Here is a 23,550-nt window from a genome sequence, read left to right on the forward strand (position 1 = left end):
CTCAAGCATGCATGGCCGGCTCTCCTGATCGAGTTCTTGTTCGACCTTTCAGTCTCGGTTTCCATGTTCTAAGATTTGATAACACATATACTCCATCAGGCTGATTCTCGGTGAAAGAATGTGCAGGCCAACAAGTGCTTGGACAGTACGACGATAGTCAGCCGATGTTTTCCATCAGGCCGTTCATAAACATGCCATTATGCATGTTTGCCAACTGAAGGATAGACATCACAAATAGTCTTCATGCAGCTACAGTATTTTTTTACTCGACCCATAAATAAAAGCGTCAGGTTACAGAAAAGCAACAACTGAAATAATACAAATCACAAACACGCCGTCTCCATGCACCTACATTATTAATTGTCTTCTCGATCACAAAAGCTTGCTGTTGACGATATATAAGGTACATGTACAAAAATTTGTCTTTGCCACATAGATTCATGTTTTTGCAGCATCGCTTCTAACCTGACTGAGCGGGGTTTAAGTCGTATCAAGCTTTTCCATTGTCAAAGTATATACTCCCTCCGTTAGTAGGTTACATTCTACTTTGCACACTGATTAAATGTCACCCTTGCAAAAGAAGGAACTAAGAAGAGATCTGCGACTTGAAGCACCATTAATAGCAGGGGAAAAAAAAGAATACCAAATTTAGTGAGGAGAACGTTGTCGTTGTGCTTCTTATTCCTTGTTTTCATCTCCTGGGCCAGATGCAACTACTACTGCTTCTTTTTCCTCCTCTGCAGCCATTGTGTGGACTAACCAACAACAAATGAAAGAGGGAATTGCAGATTAATTAAATAGACAAAGTTCAAACAAACACACCAAGACATGGTAATTTACCTCCAGATGCAACCAAATGCTGGGATAGTGCATCCCTCACCCTGATGGCGTCCTCATCTGCTACCCGCCGCACTTGCTCGATGTAATTGTCCTCCTGATCACTCGGCATGCCTGCACCCTCCTCCTCCTCCATGTCTATCACTATGTTATGCAACATGCAGCACGTGTGGATGGTCAAGAACACGTCACGTTGATCATTTGGATGCCACCCTTCTCCCTGCAGGCATTTCCATGTGCCTTTCAACCTTGCCAGCGCCCTCAGTGCGACGGCTGTAGTTGCAGAGTGTATTCTCCTATTGAACTCTAGTTTGGAATCTGAGTCTGAGAGGTCATGGTAAGGTGTGAGGAGCCAGGGACGGAGAGGATATCCTGCAGCACCAATGATGTATTCCCCGACATCCGAGTCATCTGATAACTTCAGTTTACTGCCATTCAGGCAAGAACCATTCTCGCCCATCTTGAAGAGTTCTGAGTCATGCAAAATGCTCAGTTGGTTCATTATGCTACCTGACAGCCAGACCCAAGAGTTTGTGAACCTCATATCTGGATCAATGACGACTTGCATTAGTGTGTCGGCATACTCCTCATGGTCACGGTTTTGTGATGCAAAACGAACTTACAAACTGCCAGACTGAGAGTGCCCAAACAAATTAAGGGAAAGCTTGATATTTTATTTATTGTAAGTACCTTCAAATACGGAAGAGTAGCCAATATTTGAATCCAACTTGAGGTTGTCTCTTCTTGTGTACAACACGTACCATTTCCTTTGGTTGTCTCCATCAGGTGCATATGCCTTGACATGCTCCACATGGCTGAACTTGTCCCACTCAAGACCAGATTGTCCCAGGGCTACCGAAGAGAGCAACCATGGCCGGCAGAATAACTGAAAATGCTTTGGCTTTATACCTCGCATGTATTCTGGAAGTGTTTGCATGGCGTAATCCTCTAGGACCAACCTGTCGAGTGCAGGGATAGTCCCCAGCACCTTCAACTTTGGGCAAATGGTGATGGTAAGCTTCTGCAGATTGGGGAGATTGGTGATCCTCTCAAGGTCGAGACTTCTAACCACTGTAAGCTCAGTAACAGAAGGAAAGTTTTCAAGGTAGCTGAGGTGCTGGACATCATGTACGTATAAAACTTTCAAAGCCATTGCATTGGAGGCAAGGCCAGGAGGAGCACGCCTCAGTTTGCAATTAATGAGCCAAAGCGGCGCATGGCTTGTACTTGCTCCTCCCATTCCACCATGTCTCTTAAGCTCATCTCTTTTGAACTCGGAAATGGAGTTGCCACAGCCTGCAAGAATCCAGTCCCAACACGCCTGATGCATGGAGCACGGGCGACCTGAAAGAAGTGCAGGTAGGGGAGCTGACACAACCCATTGGGAAGTTGTTTGCAACAAGCTAGGTCAGAAAATGTGAGAAACTTTAAGTTGTTCAGGGACACCTTTGACGTGGACATCATCCAACTCGGGAGTAGCTGGCCAAAATACCCATCGATGTGAATAAATTCTACACTGGGTGGAGGACAGAGCTCATCGAACACCTTCTCGATTCGTTGTTGCTCTTCCTCAGAGACACCTTCTTTTTCTTTGACCAACCCGTCATCTCCCACTTTGCTAGTGCAGTACAAGAATACGTCGATAAGATGTATTTTCTCACCAACCCTAGCATTTGTAGCAAATGAAGCAGCAGATACATTCTCCAAATGTATTAATTCAAGAAATCTGAGTTGGGAAAGAGGCCTCAACTCGTCCAAACTGCACCAATCACCATCCATGTGGGCCCGAAACCCATGTAGCCTCCTCATACTTGTCAGACCACGGAACCCTCTAGGTATCGTACATCTGCTGGGAAGATCAAGTAACCTCAACTGGCCAAGCTTCACAATGCTATCAGGAAGATTCACTAAATTTATACATCCATCAAACCTAAGGAATTGCAACAATTTCATCTTGTCAAAGTTCACCGGAAGTACAGATATATCAGTATTTAGTAGTGCCACATATCTCAGGTGCAATGCTTCAACCAATGCAGCCACATCTACAGATTCTATATGTAGAATCCGTAGACCAGAAAAAGTAACCAATAGATCACTGGGCTTCATCTTGATCTGAATAGTTGAGATTAATGTTCTCACTGATTTCTGCCCCTGTAAAGATTTCCAGTCAATATCACCAGACTGCAAGTGGTTGGTTTCTATTGATAACCGAAGAAACTTTTGTGAATGAGGATTAGTTAGATTATCGATGTCTCCATCATGAACTATGAGTGCTTCATCTTTTATCATATACTGAGCAAATGAGCGAATAACATCATGCATGCTGCAACTAAGGTGATTTACATACAATTTATCTGGCTCTATAAGGTTCCGATATATCAGCTCCTTGTAGTAATTTATTCCCAATTCTTCTAGATCATTTGAGTTTCCATGAACAAATCCTTCGCTAATCCACAAGGCAACGACTTCATGTGCATAATAAGTTTTATTTTGAGGAAGAAGAGAGTAATATAGAAAGCACTGCTTCAGATGAGGAGGCATATCTTGATAGCTCAAGTATACTGCATAGCTGAGCTCTTGGGGCATTTCAGTTATTGACCATTTAGAATCATCCAAAACCTGCTCCCAGTCTCGACGCGACTCCCCTCTTCTATGCAAGAGTCCTCCCATTACTTTGACGGCAAGTGGTAAACCACCACATTTTTGTATAATTTTCAGTCCGATGTCCTTTAGCATAGTGATGTGGTATTCATCTATCTCACTTGAGAGTACCTGTGAATGCAGTTCAAGGGGCCGATAGAGTTAATTAACTATGTACTAAGCTCCTTTAAGGCATTCTAATTTAACTCTTAAGAGACAAGAGGACCATCTAATGTGGCCACCCTTTTACTAGCTCAAAACTGTTGGGGGTTTATTAAGAAAAGTAACGTGTACAAGTGTTGGCAAAAGTGCCTAAAAATTAGCAATATTTTAAATCTGTGCATAAATATACAACTCATATTTCTTAGTCAGTGAAAATGATACATGTAATAATTATCCGAATTTTCTGATTTTTACTTAGGCTTAGCAAAACAAAACTTGAGTGTCAGTGTTATGTAGCAATAAATAAAATAAGAAAAAAGAAGTCGCACTATAGTATATCTCCTTGTTTAGCACCATGCTAATGACATTAAATTTTTTTAGTTTATTATTTGTAAAAGAGAAAAGATAATATTATCCATACAAATTATTGACAGCCTCTTATGGTCTTGCGTTCAAGAGGAAATATACCATATAGATACTAGATACGAGCCACTGAATTACACATAAACAACAACGCATATTAATTCGAAACATCACAAAATTTCTCTTAGCAACATATTATTGTTAATAAATAGATGGAGATAGACTATCCACTTGATTAAGAGACATTAGTGTTTAATTGCATACTGACCTGCTTCTTGAGCAATGACCAAGCATCGTCGGGTGCTAATGCATCGACGTGGTGGTAGGGCCATGTGGCTGTCATCCTTCGGGCAACACCTTCATCTCTAGTGGTGATGAGGACACGGCTGCCTGAAGCAACAACATCGACTAAGGGTATTTTGAGCACACCATCCCATGCTCCATGGTTCCACACATCATCCATTACAAGCAAGGTCTTGTGGCCAATCAAGGCACCCTTGAGGCTTCTGTGAAGCGTTGCCTTTGCATTTCCAGCTGACTGGGCGTCTCCTCCGGCTTCGATGATGACTCTTCTCAGCAGCTCAGCCTCATTGAAGTTTTGGTTGACGCTCAACCATATCTTTTTACTGAACTCACCTTGGATGGCCTCGTCATTGAAGACCTTCTGAGCGAGGGTTGTCTTGCCAATCCCACCAACACCTACGATAGCAACCACCATTGACCTCCTCGCTTGTTTGCATGATCTGGGCCACCAGTGCTCTAGTATCTTCTTCGATCTGATCCCCAACCACACCCGACCGGTCGAGCTCCCCTGACGCCTCGTGGCTGGGATCACCATGACGAGAGGCGTTCACATTGCTGCTATGATGATCGTAGGACCCGAGATTGATGAAGTTGAAAGCAGCGCTCCGCTCCTTGATGGTGCCGAGCCTCTGGTTGAGTGCCTTGATGCGGGTGCCGATTTCATGAGCATGAAAGGGATTTCGCATACAGAAGAGCAAGGGATTGAAACACCCTGCATCTACGGAGGATGATCCACGCTCCATGGCTTTGAGCTGGCAAAGGTCGATGATATCAGCAGCTTCGTACATGGCACGTTTAAGCTCCCCCACCCACTCTTGGACAGTCTCGTCGGTGATGTTCCTCCTATCGGCATCGGCGAGGAAATTTTTGAGGTCCCGAAGCTTGTCGCCCATCTTGTCAATCTCGCCGGAGACGCCCAGCATCGTTCCCAGCTCTTCTGCTGCAGCCTGCCTGAGCAAGTCGCCCAAGTAGGATGCAAATGCATCCAGCACCATCGCCATTAATTGAACTTTCTGGATTTTGCTGTAATAATAAAGGTAAAGTGGAATTCAAGAAGGGTACAAGGAAAACAAGCAAGAAGCCTAATTAGGAAGGTGTAAGGAGAGGGACAAATAAAACTTGGACTACCAAACCAACCTTTGAGATGGATGGATGGATGTCCTGCTCATTCAGCTCCGGAAAAGCAACTCGATCCTGGTGAAGAGGAACTCACATGGAGAGGAATTCCTTGCTGGATTTGTGAGTCTCAGTCGAACTAAATCGCCTGCTCCCGAGCTTGCCGTGAGACGATCGACGGCAGAGAGAAGACGTCACCTCTGTGAGCAGCAGCTCTGCTCCTCTGGGGTGTCCCTTCCTGTTAAGCTACACCAGCCGCAGGATGCACAGTAGCTGGGTGTAGCAGCAGGTGCTCTCTGACAAAGGCAAAAGGATGTGGATGAGAGGACCTTTGCTCATTACTTTTTTCCAGTGCGCTGCTGCTTTTTTTCCCAGCTCCGCTGCAGCTTTATTCTGATACATTCCTTTGCTTTGCTTTGCTTTGCTTTCTTTTCTTTTCATACTAGGAGGCAGGATTACAGCTTCAAACAGCCTCGGAATGCGGGCAAACAGTACATTTACTTACCAGCAATACAGTACATGTTAGGAATAAATAGGATCAAATATTATTAGATACTAGTTCCTTACTACCTACGATATCAATGTGCCTTGAGTTAACCAAATTAATCAATTCAGGTGGAATTTGATTTCACCAGCAATACAGTACATGTCAGGAATACAGTTCCTTCTCTTTTCGCCAAGCGATATCAATGTGCCTTGAGTTAACCAAATTAATCAATTCAGGTGGAATTTAATTTAAGTAAGAGCTAGAGACACAGAAATTAAACTTGAACCAACTCAATAGACAAGGTAAGTTATTGAAAGACAGATACAAATTCAATGCAAAAGTTGAAAGCATCTCATTCTGACAAGCAGAGAGAAGCAAGCAAAGCATATCACATTGCCACCGGTGAAGAGAATTAAAGCAAAGCATCTCATTCCCATTCCCACCGCTGAAGAGAAGCAAAGCATCATATTCACATTTCCCACCGGTGATTGGTGAAGATACTTTTTTTTAGGGATACCAGTGAAGAGACTTATGAGTTATGAAGTGGTTTCAAACTATAACAGTGAAGGACTAGACCCGGAAAACACAACGATGTACACAGCAAGTAATAACAACAGTGACCATAAATGTTCAGGGTTATGTATGAACCGTGTTGAGTACTTCTGTTGCATATTCAGAGTAAAAAAAGGGTACCCCCCAGAAAATTTAAACATATTCTGCTACACAGAACCATGAGCTGAGCTACCCATTTAGCAAGAAGGGTACAGGAACAAAACATGAGCTATCCATCAGCATATTATATTATGCGCACACGTGAGAATACTCGGGTATACTTAATTTGGTACCTACCCAGGTACAGTTTAAAAGCATTCAGATCAGGTATACAATCATGCGCCTGGGTTTAACTTATCAAGGTTTTTTCACTTTCCATTTATACAGCACAGCAGCTAAATTGATTACCCAAAACATGCATGTTAGTGGTCTAGTGGATGCATCGCAAATTAAGTTAATGTTTTGCTTACCATACTGCTATCAGCTTAATAGCTTTGTGAGTTTATTGATATCAGTGGCATATCACACAGACTATGTTTTTTATTTCAAGGATGGAATGAACTTTGACATGCTAGATGCAGGGAACTTGGGAATCCCAGACACAACAAATTGTGCTAATGGCAGTAACAATTCCCGACACGGTGAAACTGAAAATGTAGTAGAAAAAATGATACCGGATTATGCAGTGAGGATGGTCTGATCTACTAGCTCTGCTTCTTGTTCCTTATCTTCATCATCTGAGACAGACGGAAGATGGAATCAATATGATGACATTCATACCGAGTGAGCAGAGCAACCTGACTATAACAGATTAAACACTTAGCCCAGTTTACCTCCAGCTCCAGGTCCTGACAATCTGCAGGCTAACAAGTGCTTCAACAGTATATGCCGCCGTCATCTTCTAACTGGCGCACCCGGCCTGCTCCTCACTGTCAATCAGTTTGTATGCAACATCTAGTACACCCTGATCATTTAAACTGTCACAAACACTCTAGATGCACTGTCATCTCTGCTCTTCTCTGAACAGCGACAGCAGACACATTATGATGACATACCCAGAACGGCAGAACGCGCTTAATGCTAACAGCTGCTACAACTGAATTTTGCAAAAACACCGGCCATTTATTTTTTGCAGAATCTTCGGTTTGCAGCAACTGAATGAAGGATATAAACCATAAATAGCCTGTCTCCATGCAGCAACACTGTTAGTTGTTTTCTCCACCGCATAAAAGCTTGCTGCCAATAATATAAATTACACAGCACTTGTGTTTCCCATACATACATAAGGTTATTTTCGATCGATAGGCGTACATGGAGGATATATGCGCAGAGAGTTCTCTATACTCTATAGTCTATACACAACATCAACGGTTAAACACTTAAAATACTGCTTCAAGATTTAACCCGAGACCGCATCGTGTTGTTTGCACATGAAACAAAAACCCTTGTCTATATGACCTTAATCTCCTTGAGCCAAGCTGTGTGGAGCGGGCATGGATCAGGCTTCCCTTGCGCGAGGGCCTTCTCGGTGAGCGAGTAGAACCAACCGTTCCTCCACTTGAACTGCAACAGTAAAATGCTTACATGTTAGACGACAATGTAGTACAAGTGCAGGTTCCATTCCATTCCATTACATTACATAGGCTGGCAGCGGTAGGGCTTGCCTCTTTGACAGCGGTCGGGAAGTGCGCCACGGCTCTGGAGTAGGCGCAGAGCCTCTCTTCCATGCCGTCGTCGAAAGAAAGCCCCCGCTCCGCAGCCGCGGCAGATGCTAGTTCAGCAATGAGGCTGGATACCTGCATGCATGCAAAAGGAAAAACATGGACAGAAGATTACTATGTGTTGTTGTTCTTGGACAGATATGTTGGCAAGCACTAAAGCTCAATCCTGGAGCATTAATTTAATACGTACGAAATTTAGTCGCTGAAGTAAACTGAAGGAATGATCTGATGTACAGTAAAAGAATTCAGAAAGGTAATTAACGGAGATATCTAAAAACCTGTGCCCCTGGACCAGTTGTTTTTCGGAACACAATATATAGCTCGGAACTCGAAAATTACCTCGGATCGGTATTCGTTTTCGACCGCGCCAACAGTGGCCCCTGGATGGCGAGCTCCGACGAGCATGAAGGCTGAAATCCAGATGAGCTTCTCCAGCATTTGCTTCTCGAAGGCGTCCTTGTCAAGCACCTGAGAAATTCAGATATTGGTCAGGACTATGACTCTATGAGTAGTAGTAGTAAGACAGAACTTTTTTAAGCTGAAATGAAAATCCAGTGGAAGGTAACTATGGACCTACCTTGCAGGTGAGGCCTCCGTTCTGGAGGCGGGCGGCGACGGCGGGTGCCCAGTTGCCCAAGGCGGCGGTGAGGCCCTCCGGGTTGGCGTCGGTGATGCCGTCGACGGGGGGCTCGCCGAGCTTGGAGACGGCGAAGTAGGCGAGCACCTGGTTGGCGCCGGCGAGGCCCTTGCTCTCCAGCCACGGGTCCAGCATCCCGTTCTGGAAGAAGACCAGGTCGGGCCACCGGGATTTGGGGGTGGCGTCCAGCACGCCGTCGAGGTCGTCGTTGCGGGTGCAGACCAGGATGGGCCCGGCCGGCGCGGCGGGCGGGAGCGCCTCGCCGCGGCGGAGGAGTAGGTCCCCGGAGGAGGGGCCCATGGAGAGCAGCGCCTGGCCCACCCGGCCGCCGCCCACCACCACCGCCGGCTGCACCGCCGTGGCCATGACCGCTGCTGAAATCCGGGAGGCGGACGCGCTGCTGCCCCTGGAGGAGGAGTAGGAGGAGGGGGGGAGGTGGTGGCGGTGGAGTGTAGTAGGTAGCGGCGTGACGGCGGCGGGGACGGAGAGAAAGACGGCGGCTTTGAGGCCCATCAGCTCCGTTCCGGCGGACTGGTCGGGTCGACTGGACGAGGATGAGGTGGGCCATGCGGCGCATGATAGATAATACTACCTAGCTGGGCCTTCCGGTTGCAGTGGATAAGCCTAGACAGTCCAGTTTGTGGTCTGTGTTTTTCTTCCCTTTTTTTTTCTCATCATCAAAGAACATGAAAAAAATGTTAAATGTGCATAAAAAAACTGTTGACCGTGTATTAGAAAAATGTTCAAACATAAGACATCTGGAGTCTGGCGTAGGCTCGCAGGGAGGGAGGGAGGATTGTGTTGGGCTGGCCGAATAGGCGTAGTTTACCACAATGCTTGGTTTTGGCATCTGGAGCAGTAGCCCCGAGCACAGTTGGGGCATGCAGCAGATAGATAGCCTTTCTTTCTTTCTTTCTTTCTTTCTTTCTCATGCGAGGAGCTGCATTGCATTGCATTACATTACATTACATTACATTACAGGAGGCGTCAAGCAACCTAAGCAACACAAGACACGGCGCGTCCCTTCTCTTCATTATTTACCCCTTGAACCACAGGCGGAGGCGGAGGCGGAGGCGGCAATACATACATACATACATACAGGTTACTGATGATTACGACGACCGAGATCCGGCACTACTACTATCTCCTTCCTTCCTTCCTTCCTACAGAGTGCAGTCACCATCGTCACACAGCAGCCAAGCCAAGCCACCACATGAAGGCGCCCGTCTGTCTGTCTAACAAGACGATGATGGTGTGTTCTTGCCCTCCTCCTCATGGTCATCCTCATCATCCTCATTATCATGGGCAGCAGCAGCAGGAGGAGGAGGCTTGGCCATCTGCAGGTAGCCCTGATGGGTGCACACGCGCTCCGGCTCACCCTTGAACCACAGGTTCCGCAGCTCCCCCCTCTTCCACCCCAGCGACATCAGCGTCCCTGCACGCATTCAGCCAAACCACCCACATTTCACTGTCAGCGTCTACATACAGCGTCCACGAAATGCGCCGCACTTGTAAGTTCATCCCGGCGAGAGATGAATGGATGGTGCTGCTGGTTTCTTTCTTGCTTGCTTACCTAGGGTGAAAGGCACGATGTAGAGCAGCGCCGGCTGCCCGTGCCCGTCCATCAGGTTCAGCGCCACGTACGTGATCAGGAGCCCTGGATAGTATAAAGTAAGTTCCAGCAAGTTACAAAAATTGGCCATTTCACGCACGCAAATGGGTGAAAAGGAAAAATATCACGAGATACAACAGGAAAAAGAGGCGTGGATTGCTCACCGGTGCCGTAGGCCGACGCCGACCACAGGAAATAGCCAGATCGCAGGCTCTTCTTCGCAGCCCAGTCATACCTGCAGCAAAATCCAAAATGGAAACTGGATGCTGAGCTCGGTCGTTAACCACATGAATAATGCACACAACAGCGTGTTAAAACATCTGCTGTACACCAGTAGTACATAGCAACTCTCTCGCTGTCTGCTCTTGTTCACATGAAAGAATGGCTGGAAGGTGGAACCTTTGGCAAACCGACCTTAACGCAAATGCAACAACCAGGCCAGGAAGAAGGATGTCGCCAAAGCCAATGATGCTGTACCCGCCCCACGGGTCGAACATCCGCGGGATCTTTAGCAGCATGGGCACACCGTCTTCGTCGGTATTGTCACCACGAGCAACCTATGACAACCGCAACAGCATCAGCCTAAACAACAAGACCATATATATATATATATATATATATATATATATATATATATATATATATATATATATATATATATATATATATATATATATATATGGGACCATCAAATATATCATGATAGCCATTTCATAACACGTACCGCAATCATCACGCTCTCATGGAACAAACTCTTGGAGACAAACACCCAGAAGATATCATACAGGAACGCACAGCTCAGAAGAACTGAACCGACCTGATCATGGCCATGAAGAGAAACTTGTAAACTAGTACCAAATCTGAACGCCATGTTAAAATTGGATCTTAAAACTCAAGAGCAGTTGTATTACCTTGAGGTTAGGTACTCTGACGATTTGGATGACAGTGACTATCAGCGCAATGCCCTGAAAGAAGCAGAGTCAGATATGAATAGATACATGGCAATTACTAGTACATTGATAGACTCTGCCTGGACACTACAGACGGCTGCAGCACTCACAAGGATATCTTGGGCGATCCAAGCGTAGGGGAACTGACGGTAAATAGCCCACAGAACAGCAAACACAACGCAAAATGGGGATATTGCCATTGTAAGGTATGAGATTGCTCCAAAGAAGGGCACTTTCACAAAAGATCCCGCAGCAGATGTAAACCATCTGAAACATCCCATTAACGTTCAATCAGTTATAGACTGACAGTAAACAGAACATTTTTATTGTTGCTGGTGAGCGGTAATGATGCAGGACATAATCTCAGGCAACTCTGGTGTACCTTGATAATACAGCCACCAAGCATGTTTGCAGGCCCTGCATAAACAAAAGGCATTGGTTTAGGCAGGTCATCAGCTAAAACAACTGTTTGCATACCAATCAATGAAAAATGCATTGTTTGTTCACCTAATCGTGATATATTATCCAACACGGTCAGTTTATAGTAAGTTGTGCCATGCATAAAGAAGACTCAGAGCATCTGATGTTATTTATTGTTTCAGCAGTCTCAAATATTTTGGAACTATGGTAAAGGTGCAAGTCCGATATAAAAAGCATACCTCTACACCTCCGATGCAGAAGATCACAACCAGTAGATCGATAAACCAGGCGGACATGAGCTTGTAAAGCATTATCAGGAAGCACGACGCGACCACAACAAACATCATGGCCGATATCACGTTGATGTCCACGATGCCACTAGAACCTCCACCCTCAACAATCAGTGAAACTTCATGTCCATCCTTTACATTAGAATAAGCGCATATGTCAGTCCCCACCCACATCATAAGTTGAAGAAGCATAACAAGTAACCATTGTAGGATTAACAGGTCAGAACCTTCAGGAGCTTCTCCTGTTCAGTAACGGCTTCTCTGGCACTCCATGCTGACCAGTAGGACGCGCAGAGGACGGTGCCGACGGCCATGAGCCAGAGGAACACCTCCGCCGTATCGACTACGGGGCGATCTGGAGAGTATAGCTGCACACCAACTAAGATACAGAGATACATATGTCAGTAGGCTATATATTTTTGGCAGAACGAATAACCAGAATCCAAGTTATTAACCTAATAAAGTCAGAACCGGCTGGAAAACCAAAGTAAGCACTCACATTTTTCACAGAGTAAAAATCAGAATATTATGAGCATGCAGCAATGAGCAAAGGGGTTGTTACCTGATGATGTATTAGCTGTAAGAAGCGAACGCAGAGCCTGGCCCGCGTCTTTGGGCAAGAGAACTGCGGGTATGTGTATGTCAAGCTCTGTTTCGTTCTTTTCACAGACCATCTTGTACAGCTCTGCAGCAGGGTGGACGCAAAGCACAGAGTAAATAAATAAAAAGAATGGTCATTTGCCGAGAAAACACACACGGATGTATGGATGTAATGTACCGGTGACAGAGTTTATGATGAGTATCCCGGAAGCGCCGGCGGCCTCGGCGAGCTTGGCCTTCTTGGTGAACTTGCATTTCCCCCTCTCGACCAGGAGGACGCCTCCGGAGACCAGCTGCAATACTCTTATTAGTGAGGATAAATAGATACATACACGGCCAAGTGAAATGCCTGAACTTGAGTCATGAGAGAAAAGAAGTACCTTGTTTTTGGGAGGGGCGCAGGCGTGGATGGGGTCGGCGAGGGTGAGCGGCTCCCGGGTGGCCTGCTTCTCCTTGGAGACAATCTTGGGGCCGAAGCGCGCGCCGACGCCCACGAACTCGTCGCCCTCATTGCCGCCCACCCAGCTTTGCACTTTGACCTTGTGAATCGAGACAGAACGAGTGAGCGTGTTGGCTGGCGTGTGTTGGGGTTCAGGAAGTTGAGATTTTTTTTTTCATTTTCTATGTGAAGAAAGGTTGAAAGCAGGCATGGAGTCCAAGGAACCAAATCCTGCACTGCCCTACGCGTCCAATCTAACCCAATCCAGTCCAAATCCAGTGCAGTGCAGCTTATTTCAATTTCGATTCCCAACGGCCACGGGATGAGCTGACTAACCAACCCTAGGTAGTACAGTAGGTAGCAGTAATCGAAAGCAGGCATGAATTCATCCTATCCTATCCTAGGGAGGGAGGGAGGGTGAAATTAAGGAGATGGGGAGGGTGAGCGGCTTACGAGGACGAAGTCGTTGTTGCAGCCGGGGATCTTGGGGGCTTGGTCGTCCTGGTGGACGATGTCGCCGCCGGCCGCCGCCCCCGCCAGCGCCGACGCCAGCAGCACCGCCAGCACCGCCGACGCCGCCATCGAATCCTTTCTCCTCTCCTCAAGAGCTGCGGCTGGAGGTGGTTCCGATGGGGTCGCCTGCCGGCCGGAGACGACGAGGAGGAGGGGAAAGGAGGAGGAACAAGACCAAGTAGTACTCCGGACAAAAGTGTTGACTTTTATTTTTACTTTCTTTCTTTCTTTCTTTTCTTTTCTTTTCTTTTGTTACGCGCGCACGCTACCCTGCCCTCCTCAAACTGCCCCACACACACACACCAAACTACACTAATTAATTAATAGAGTACCTTATCCCACATTACAAATTACTCCCACCGTTTCTAATTATAAGTCTTTCTAGAGATTTCACTATGGACTACATACGGATGTATATAGACGTAGTTTAGAGTGTAGGTTCACTCATTTTACTCAAAAAATAAGAAATCTCTAAAAAGACTTATATTTAGGAACGGAGGGAGTATATGAAGATAATTCATCAACCGATAAACAAGAAGATAGCGTGCGGTGCGCGCGTAATAATAACAAAAAACAAAGTAAACCGCACACACAGACTACACTGCACTGTTTAATTAGTAGTAATAGAGTACGATAAACAAGAAGATAAAATTGTGTACGATCCTCCCTCATACTAATAAACAACAATATAAAACTATTTAAAGTAAGTTTTATTATGAGGGAGGATCTTTGTCATGAGTTAGAGTGACCAAGAAAAACGGTGTAAAAAGCGGACATCAACAAGGGCAGACCGTGAGGCACATGGAAGGGGTGAACACGGAACCAAATGCTCACGCCGGATCCGAAGCGACACATAAAAATATATTGGCTTTTGCAAAGATGGAAACAAGAAACACACATTGGGAAACAAAATCCTCTTAGCGCGAACAGAGACGGAAAAAGGAAGGACGGTTTTCTGCAAGTAGATGCGTAAAAAGTTTCCATTCTCTCCTCGTGGGGATCCAGCGTGCATGCATGGGTTGATGAACCTCTAGGCTCTATTGTTCTTCTTTTTTTGTGTGTGTGTGTGTGTGTGTGGATGGTGCAACAACTACTATTTGAGTCACGGGAAAGTAAGTTATGATGGAGTGACCGATTAGGGAAAATGATAAAAAAGGAGGACCGGCGCTAGAGCTAGGTATCACTTACTGCGAGGCTTACTTTCGACTCGCAGCTACTGGGCCAGCACAATACCATAGTAGGACCTATTTTTTTCACTTTTGAAGTGAGTTTCTTCTGTTTTCTCCTATTTTCTTTGGTTTTTCTTTTTTTTCTCACTGGTTCTCTTTATTTCTTTCTTTGATTTTCACTGGGGTTTGTTGGGTTCGTTGTTTTTCTCTCTTTTTTGAACACATGTCTACATTTCTGTGTACATATTGTATACTTTTCATATGAAACGGGAACAATTTTTATACACATCTAACATGTGTAAAAGACATGGTTACATTTGCTTTCTTCTAAATACATGCTCTGATGTCTACTTTTTTCATACACTATGTAAGTTTTCGTATAAATCTAAAAAAAACTATACACATTTAACATTTGTAAATACAGCGTTTGACATTTTTCCAAATACATGTTTGCGAGCATTTCTTCAAATACGTGTAAAACATTTTCCAAATACATGTTTGTGAGCATTTCTTCAAATACGTGTAAAACATTTTCCAAATACACTTTGAAACATTTTTAATGATAATTTTTATAAACTATGCAAATATTTTCTTATACTGTATAAACATTTTTTAAATGTCACAAACATAACTTTGAAAAGCATGAACATTTTAAAAAAAGCAATCTAGATTTTTTTTAATGGTACGAACAATTTTCAAGAAACATATTACACAAACATTTGTTTACATTGTGTAAATTTTTTCAATAATGGCACTAACATTGTTCTGAACATTGTGAATAATTTTTAAATGTCACATACATTTTTTGTATGGTATAAGCATTTCTAAAAGTCGAGCCAACATTTATGTTACTACATGAACATATTTTTAATGTGCAATGAACACTCGAGATGTATCCAATTCAGCGACAATTAATATGAAACGGAGGGAGTAACTCAATTATTATTTTTAAATACAGGCAATTAGTTTATTGGATAATGTTTCTGACACCCCATCATGGCATCAGTCTGGCGAATGGCCCATTAACCATCATGGCATCAGGCCATCATTGGATCTTGATCAAGTTGGCCATGACCTGTTTCTAAAAAAAACAAAAGTTGCCCATGACCCAGCAAACATCTTCAAGAATTTGTAAAATGCTCTCAGTTTCAAAAAATATTCGTCAGTTTAAAAACAATTCTCAAATTTGAAAAATGTTTACAAATTCAAAAAATGTTCATAATTTTAAAAAATGTTTCTGAATTTGGAAATAATGCTCACGAATTTGGAAAATGATGGCAAATTAAATAAATATTCATGATTTAAAACAATGTTTGTGGATTGAAAAAAATGTTTATGAGCTGCAAAAAATTCATGATTTTCAAATAGTTTTAACAGTTAAATAAATGTTCACGGTTTTCAAAATTCTGAAAATATATAGGAATTTAATTTAAAATATATATGATTTTAAAATAAGCTCATGAATGAATTTAATAATTGGTCATGAAGTTTAGGAATAGTTTGTGAGTTCGAAAAATGTTGATTAATTTCAAAATGGTTCAAAATTTTAAAAAGGTTCACGAATTTCTAAACAATTGTTCATGAATTTTAAAACAATTGTGTATGAGTTCCAAAAAAATGGCCATGAATTTACAATTGTTCGTGATTTTTATAAAAGTTCATAAATTTTAAAATTGTTCACAGTTTTTAAAAAAATAAATTGTTTTTTGCGAATTGGAGAAAATAAATAAAATAAAAGGAAAAGGGAAAAGGAAAGGAAAAACAGAAAATGACAAAGAAACATATAAGAAAAATAAAAACGATAAAAGAAAAATCCTCTATAAACAAAGGAAAAACAAAAATATCCAGTATAGGGAAAGTTCTAGATCCTTCTCAGAACCGGTAGAGAAAAAACCCGAATGAGGCGGACTATACAGAAGATCAAACAAGGGGTATGCGATTGGTCGCTATTTCCCCTACCTATGATGGGAATAGAATGGGGCTGCGAGCCGTCTAATCTGCCACATCAATCGACCGAGCACGCCTCCACCATTGTAACACGGGTCTTGTTGCAGATTTATGTCTGCAACACAGGTCTTGTTGCAGAATAATTTCTGCAACACAACTCTTCTTGCACTTTTTTTTGCAACAATTGTTTTGTTGAAAAAAAATGCAACTGAGGTTTGAGGTTTTGTTGTAAAAAAAGAATTCAACCGAGGTCATGTTGCAGAAAATTTTCATGCGTTTTGTTGTAAAACATAAACTCATCGTAGACCATTGCAACACTACATATGTTTCAGAAACATAGCCCCCGTTGCATGAAGGATGGTATGTAGGCCCTCACTTGACGCGTGTCATCCAGGGAAGGTGGCGGATGCGGCCGCTGCAATCCGCCGGTTGATAGGAAGCGTTTTTCAAATATGATCCGCCCAGACGAATATTTTTTTTATTTTCATTTTGAGTGGAGCATGCTTTATTATTTCATTGATTGGTCAAACGGATTACAGGATAACAGAAGAGTCATGAGGGTGAAGAAGCCACACATGGCATCCCTCGTCTAAGTGTAAAGCATGCGTAGCTAACCTATGTGCCTCCATATTTGAAAGGCAGCCTTCAAAAATAAAGCTACAAGTCTGAAACCTTGGCCAAACCACCTATTCTCCTTAACAATTGGTTCTATAACTCCCATAGTGCCGTCATTGATATCCGTAACGACCGTCTTGCTCAGTCCGTTGCAACCCTAATATTTTGCAACATGGGGTCCTTTACAAAAGCAGGTGCTTTATCCTAGACGAATAGCTGCATGGAATTTTTGTTTTAGACCATTGATCAGGTGGCCGAGGTTGCCTAGTCCATCCCAGCCCATCACAACCAGTATTGGAACCAATCTATCATCAATTTTCTATTTATTATTTATTATGTATGCCAGTGAGCCAGATCGATCTATCCATCATCAAACCAGAAGTACCGGATAAGTTCAACATTTGAATGGCCAAGTTGTTCATTGGTCAGTACTAGAGCATCCATTGGGATTAGTCTTGACAGAAATAGCCAAGTTCTATCTTGGAGCAAAGGACGGATACAACTCGAAAGTACCAAAACTATACTGGTAGAAAATGCAAGCGACACACAAATAAGAACGAACTCATAGGCACTGGAGGTAACACTTTGACTGCTCCTTACTGAAGACCAATGAAATGTTTTGCTCCTTTGAAGCCTACGCAGTAGTATCCAAAAAAAATAGAACGACAACTAAAGTTTTTATCCGCAGTGTAAATGGTATGGTCTCAATATTACGACAACTTGTCCAAAGCCTCTGATCTTCAGCAACCCACTAATGAGGACCCGAAAAAAATTAAACCGCACGCACTGATGAGGATTAATGAATTCCTATGCCATGTTTGTTGAATATTAGAGATTAGCTACAACAAATGAAACCTTAAGCTGATGTATTTCACACAACAAAGTTTATTTTGCATTGTCTAATGTGTCCCAACTCTTCAGCAACCCTGGAACCTGAAACAACATTAAATCACACATTCATGAGCACAAACAAAAGTTACCTTTTTCCAGCATTGCGCTTCTATTCAGTGCTATTTTATGTGTTGAATAGCAACATTTACTCAGTTAAAAGAAAACTTTGAAATTTCAAACAGAATTGATGTTGATTAGGCCAGACACTTACATTAATCAGAAAAAAGGATAGGTGGTGACTAAGGTGGAACGATACAATGTTATATGGATAAAACATAAAGAGCAGAACAGACAATATACTTCTAATTTATCAATTTTGAGCATCGTAAACTAGTCATTTCCGACTTTTCACACACTAGGTGTGCCATGAAAATATACAATAGTTATTTACCTTTTAGCTGACAAAAGTCATACACGGCCCACAGAGGGCACCTCTGCAAAACATAAGAAGATGCCCAATAATTTCCTTGGTATTAAGTTCATATTCCAAGTCAGCTCCTGCATGCAGTTCAGAAATTCAGGGTGATAAAAAATACAGAGCAAATACCAACAATAAACAACTACCTTGGAGTTGAAATTACATTTGATGAGTGGCTCCAGAATTGTTATGCTCAAGGACTAAAATTATGTATCCATAAGAGCATTAATCATTCGGTACAAACAAACAGAAACAACCAATTATTGGTTATTGCAACATGCTTATCTCATAACTCATATCTATGACTTTTAACACTTCTGATTTTTATTACAGTAATGTTAACAAAAAATTTCAATAGAATGGTAATATTACAATATAGGGAAGCATGACTCTAGGTGATGAAAGATTTAAATGATAGTCAGAGTTTAAAAAATTACCTCAATTACTTAATTGTGAATGCATATAGCTTCTTTATTTGAGATAACATCGACTTTAAGGAAGCCACACGTTCACCATGGGTAAGGCCATGCGATTCTTGACAATATAAAAATGGCCCATTCTGAAGGGGCAATGATATTACGGTTATTGCATGTGTTATTAGTTTTCTTCTCATTTCCAATTGGAAGTTTTGGATCATACTTATAGACATCTCCTGTTTTGATACAATTGCTGCAATTTTGACTAATATAAATAACCTCCAAGAGTGGTCCACATTACCTCAACATATGTAGAGGTATTATTAATATTATCCAATTTATAAGCATACATTTTTTTAAGATAATAAGAAACACCGAACATTTGTGGTTTCCACATGTGGAAAAATCAAATACATGAAAACAGGATCATAATTTGTCATTTACAAAAGCAAATCAGGCAAGCAATTTGCTCGAAAGAAACACACCTATTTTATACTGAAATTTTATACTTACTATACTACAGTGTTAACGAGTATAATTTTTCATTATTTATTTGGCATACTTAACAACAAAACAAAGTTAAATATTAGTTGTATTATTTATTTATTATATATTTGTTATGTGTATTCTTAAAAAATAGTTATGTGTTGCGCTAAGTTCAATTTGTACTTTGCAATTTATTTTTATTTTTGATACTTGTGTAAATTATGTAGTTTATACATATTTATGTTAGTTATCTCTAAAACATATGGGTTCCGAAATATTTTAAAGTGGTCATATTATGATTAGGCATATGTCTGTAGAAAATTCTAGGGTACCAATTTAATCATATGTGAGGGTCTGCTTGAGATATACTTGTTTCTGGAGCACCCATGTGCAAATTTAACCATATATTTACTAAAAGGCGAGCAAGCTGTGATGCATGGGACGCATTTCAGTGTGCACCAGTACACGACGCTTTGGAAAGCATATAAAAGACATGCAACGGATGATTATCTCTAGACAAATGCCAGTGATGTGAGTATGTATATACATACAATGCATGTATGTGTGTGTGTGCATGTAAAGTGTGAACCGTATCGGTCCTGCATATGCATGCGCGAATTCAGCCGCTACTAGTGCCCTTCCCCTCTCCTAGTGGTAGTTGATCCAAAAGGCCATGGTTTTAGGCAGCTGAAGATAGATATCGGTCATGGCCGCGCGCCTGCAGGAGCTATGTTACCCTAGTTGTGGCTGACACCCATAGGCACCACGGCATGGCGGATTAGCAATTGAGCACACTGTGGTTGGGTGTACCAGTCAATCTAGTGGCCAGAGACTTCCACAACGCACATAGCTTTTGTGTAAAACTGTGGTAGGGGCTATACAGTAATTACAGGTAGATATATCTATATCAAACATCACAGAAAACTATGGGCAATGCTATATATGTGCAACCAACAAGTGCGACAAATGTTCCATCACAAAGGCAAAGAGCAACAAGAGAAGCATGCATATGGCACGAGTAGGGGTAGAACGAATACCACGTATGCAATCTGGCATGTCATGGCTTGGATAGGTTCGAGAAACCTTGCTATTTGTCACCAGAAGTGTGTGGCTCCTCCAACACGACAAACAACACACAGTTGTAAAGATGGGGAAGATATCTATCTATCCAGCCGGTGCCACTAGATACAAAAATAAACAAAGGTCTGGAAATGTTGAGGCTTCTCTTGCAAGGGCCTACCAAGCTACCACTACACGCATTTACTCCTATTTAAGTGCCTCCATGGATATCCCTAGCTCGTTAAATTCCTTCCATAGTTATATACATCTTTATGGTTGCGTCCAATATTTCCATCATCCCAGAACCCATTGCACAGAAAGTCACTATCATGGAAGACCACCTGCAAGTTCAGGACCAACAGTTGGTGCTACCACCGGGGTTTAGGTTCCACCAGACGGATGAGGAGATCATCAAATTCTATGTGGTCTCCAAGGTGCAAGATCATCTTCGTCACTGCGGCGATTGAGGATGTGAACCTCAACAAGTATGAGCCATGGGAGCTACCGGAGAAGGCGGAGATGGGGGAGAAGGAGTGGTACTTTTACTCCCGAAAGGATCGCAAGTAACCCACCGAGATACGAACAAACCGGGCGACGGATGCCGGCTGTTGGAAGGCCACCGGGGAGGACAAGGAGATATTCCACCCACCGCTCATAGTCATCGGCATGAAGAAGACACTCGTCTTCTACAAGGGTCGGGCGCCTAGGGGGGGAGAAGACCAACCGGATCATGCATGAGTAGGCTCGAGAGTAGCAAGCAGCTGACATCCAACCCGTCCACCACCACCCGCAGCGTCACCAGCACCAACGTGGCTTCCAAGGTATATAATTAATTTATTGTAGAGTAGTACTCATGAATCATCAACATGCTAGTAGCTACTCCCTCCATCCCATAATATAAGAGTCTTTTTTGACACTACACTAGGGTAAAAAACGCTCTTATATTATGGAACAGAGGGAGTTGTTAGCTAGTTATTTTTAACAATCGGACGGTAGAATGCCCAACTAAATATTACTCAGAGTATCCAATACATGGAAAGAATTATAAGGTTGCACCGATGCGTGAGGGGAGGAACATCCTGTTGGAAATATGCCCTAGAAGCAATAATAAATTAGTTATTATTGTATTTTTTTGTTTATGATAATCGTTTATTATTCATGCTAGAATTGTATTGATAGGAAACTCAGATACATGTATGGATACATAGATTGTCCTGAGAAACTAACTTCGGCCATTGTGCCGCATTGGAGTGGGATGATCGTCCGCTCGACAGGCCGCAACTCTTTAATTACTACGCTCGAAAGTGCACCAGCCGTGGGTGCTGGCGAGGATTAGTTTGTTCGGTTCATTGGCGCGAGTCCGAGTCGGATACTACTGAACTGATCTCGATTCGATCTGGCCGTCTCTCTAATCTATATACGCTCCCGGAGAACACACCTGACCTGAGTAGATAGAGTAGATTAGACCCCTTTGTTGTGATCTACTGTACATAGCAGATTATCAGATCGACATCCATGGCTGCCGCCAGCGGCGGTGTGCTGTACAAGAGGATCCCTCCTCCTCCAGAACCCCAGGAGGAGGGTCCTCGTCTTCCTACCTCGCCTTCGTACGAATGCTACCCAGATCGAGTAAGTTCTTCCGCAGGCTTTGCCTCCTCCTACGCACTCTCACTAGCTAGCTTTTCCATCGATTACAGTCATTCATAAATTAACCCACCTATAAGGTATGGGAGCATGGCCGCTGGCAAAGACCACCACGATTATTGGGCTAGAAATCCCAATAATGTTCCCACTTACAATATCGCTAGCGACTTCTCGGCCTTTGATGCCATGTACGAGGACGATGACCGCGCCAGACCAACGAGTACATAACCGCCGCGCTCGACCACTACAACAGCCAAGACCAGAACCTGCAGGTAGTACATACCATTTGTACCCCAAAAACATTTAATTACCCTCCCTTCGTCTTTGTATGTATGTATGTACACGCAATTTTCCCAGTTAACTTCGTCCTCCTTTTTGCCTCAACATATATATGCTAATCGGTCAAGTATGAGCTCGTCAGAGCCATATACACTAGCACCGCGATCATGGATGCGAGGGGCTTCTATGGTCATGTAAACTTCACCGCCAAAAGCAGCTTGGAGAATTCAAAGGAGGAGTTACACTAGTAGAAAAGGGGGCAAAGGTCCAGGCCGGGTCAGCCCATTAGTCCCAGTTCAGTCTAGAACCGGGACCAATGGGGGCATTGGACCCGGTTCGTGAGCCCAGGGGGCCGGCCGGGTCACGTGGGTCATTGGTCCCGGTTCGTCTGGACCTTTTGGTCCCGGTTGGTGGGACGAACCGGGACCAATGGGCCTGGCTCCTGGCCCACCACCATTGGTCCCGGTTGGTGGCCTGGGTCCCGGTTCAGGCCACCAACCGGGACCAATAAGGTGCTTATATATACCTTCGCCCGCGAGCAGAGCACTCCAGTGCTCTGTTTTTCTCTGGCCAGCGAGAGAAGGGCTTTGTGGTGCTCTAACTCACCTCCTATGCACATGAGGTGTTCGATGAAATGTCCGAGCCACACTAGTTAAGCTTTCTCCTCTCGAAGCTCGACCTCAAAACTCCATTTTCCTCGAGATTTGTATAGATTTAGCGGTCCGTCACGCCCCACCCCCGTCTTCACCGCCGTCGATCACCCGCCCCAATCTCATCACCGACACCACCGAAGATCGCCGAATTGAAGAAAAGACAAATCGGTGATATTGGGTTCGTTAACACATATCTCATAGATGCAACTGAGGTTGAACATCGTGCCGCAGATACCGAGGCCAACTTGCTATGATCATTCAAAATAAATGAAAACAAAGATACAATACTATTTCCTTACAACTTCAAGTGAGTGTTACTGTCTTGTGCATA

At 43.4% G+C, this 23,550-nt stretch overlaps 2 protein-coding genes and 1 pseudogene across 2 annotated transcripts; all 3 read right to left on the reverse strand.

The window, feature by feature from the left end:
* Window positions 1-235: 235 nt before the first annotated feature.
* On the reverse strand, window positions 236-7,580 carry LOC119328508 (annotated as a pseudogene).
* A 106-nt stretch (window positions 7,581-7,686) lies between these two features.
* On the reverse strand, window positions 7,687-9,375 carry LOC119328509. The gene is made up of 4 exons (XM_037601483.1): window positions 8,759-9,375; window positions 8,521-8,649; window positions 8,125-8,256; window positions 7,687-8,023 (listed from the first exon to the last, which is right to left on the reverse strand). Exons 1-4 carry the CDS (start codon window positions 9,329-9,331, stop codon window positions 7,910-7,912), a joined length of 948 nt encoding a protein of 315 aa, XP_037457380.1. The 5' UTR covers window positions 9,332-9,375; the 3' UTR covers window positions 7,687-7,909.
* A 363-nt stretch (window positions 9,376-9,738) lies between these two features.
* Window positions 9,739-13,827, reverse strand: LOC119328791 (signal peptide peptidase-like 5). The gene is made up of 14 exons (XM_037601773.1): window positions 13,583-13,827; window positions 13,071-13,229; window positions 12,869-12,983; window positions 12,653-12,775; window positions 12,318-12,469; window positions 12,040-12,222; window positions 11,763-11,797; window positions 11,491-11,647; window positions 11,342-11,395; window positions 11,155-11,247; window positions 10,845-10,987; window positions 10,595-10,665; window positions 10,392-10,475; window positions 9,739-10,253 (listed from the first exon to the last, which is right to left on the reverse strand). The coding sequence occupies exons 1-14, from the start codon at window positions 13,709-13,711 to the stop codon at window positions 10,054-10,056; spliced, it is 1,698 nt and encodes a 565-aa protein (XP_037457670.1). The 5' UTR covers window positions 13,712-13,827; the 3' UTR covers window positions 9,739-10,053.
* Window positions 13,828-23,550: the final 9,723 nt, after the last annotated feature.

The sequence above is a fragment of the Triticum dicoccoides genome, chromosome 7A (genome assembly GCF_002162155.2).
Source record: "Triticum dicoccoides isolate Atlit2015 ecotype Zavitan chromosome 7A, WEW_v2.0, whole genome shotgun sequence".
Lineage (NCBI taxonomy): Eukaryota > Viridiplantae > Streptophyta > Magnoliopsida > Poales > Poaceae > Triticum > Triticum dicoccoides.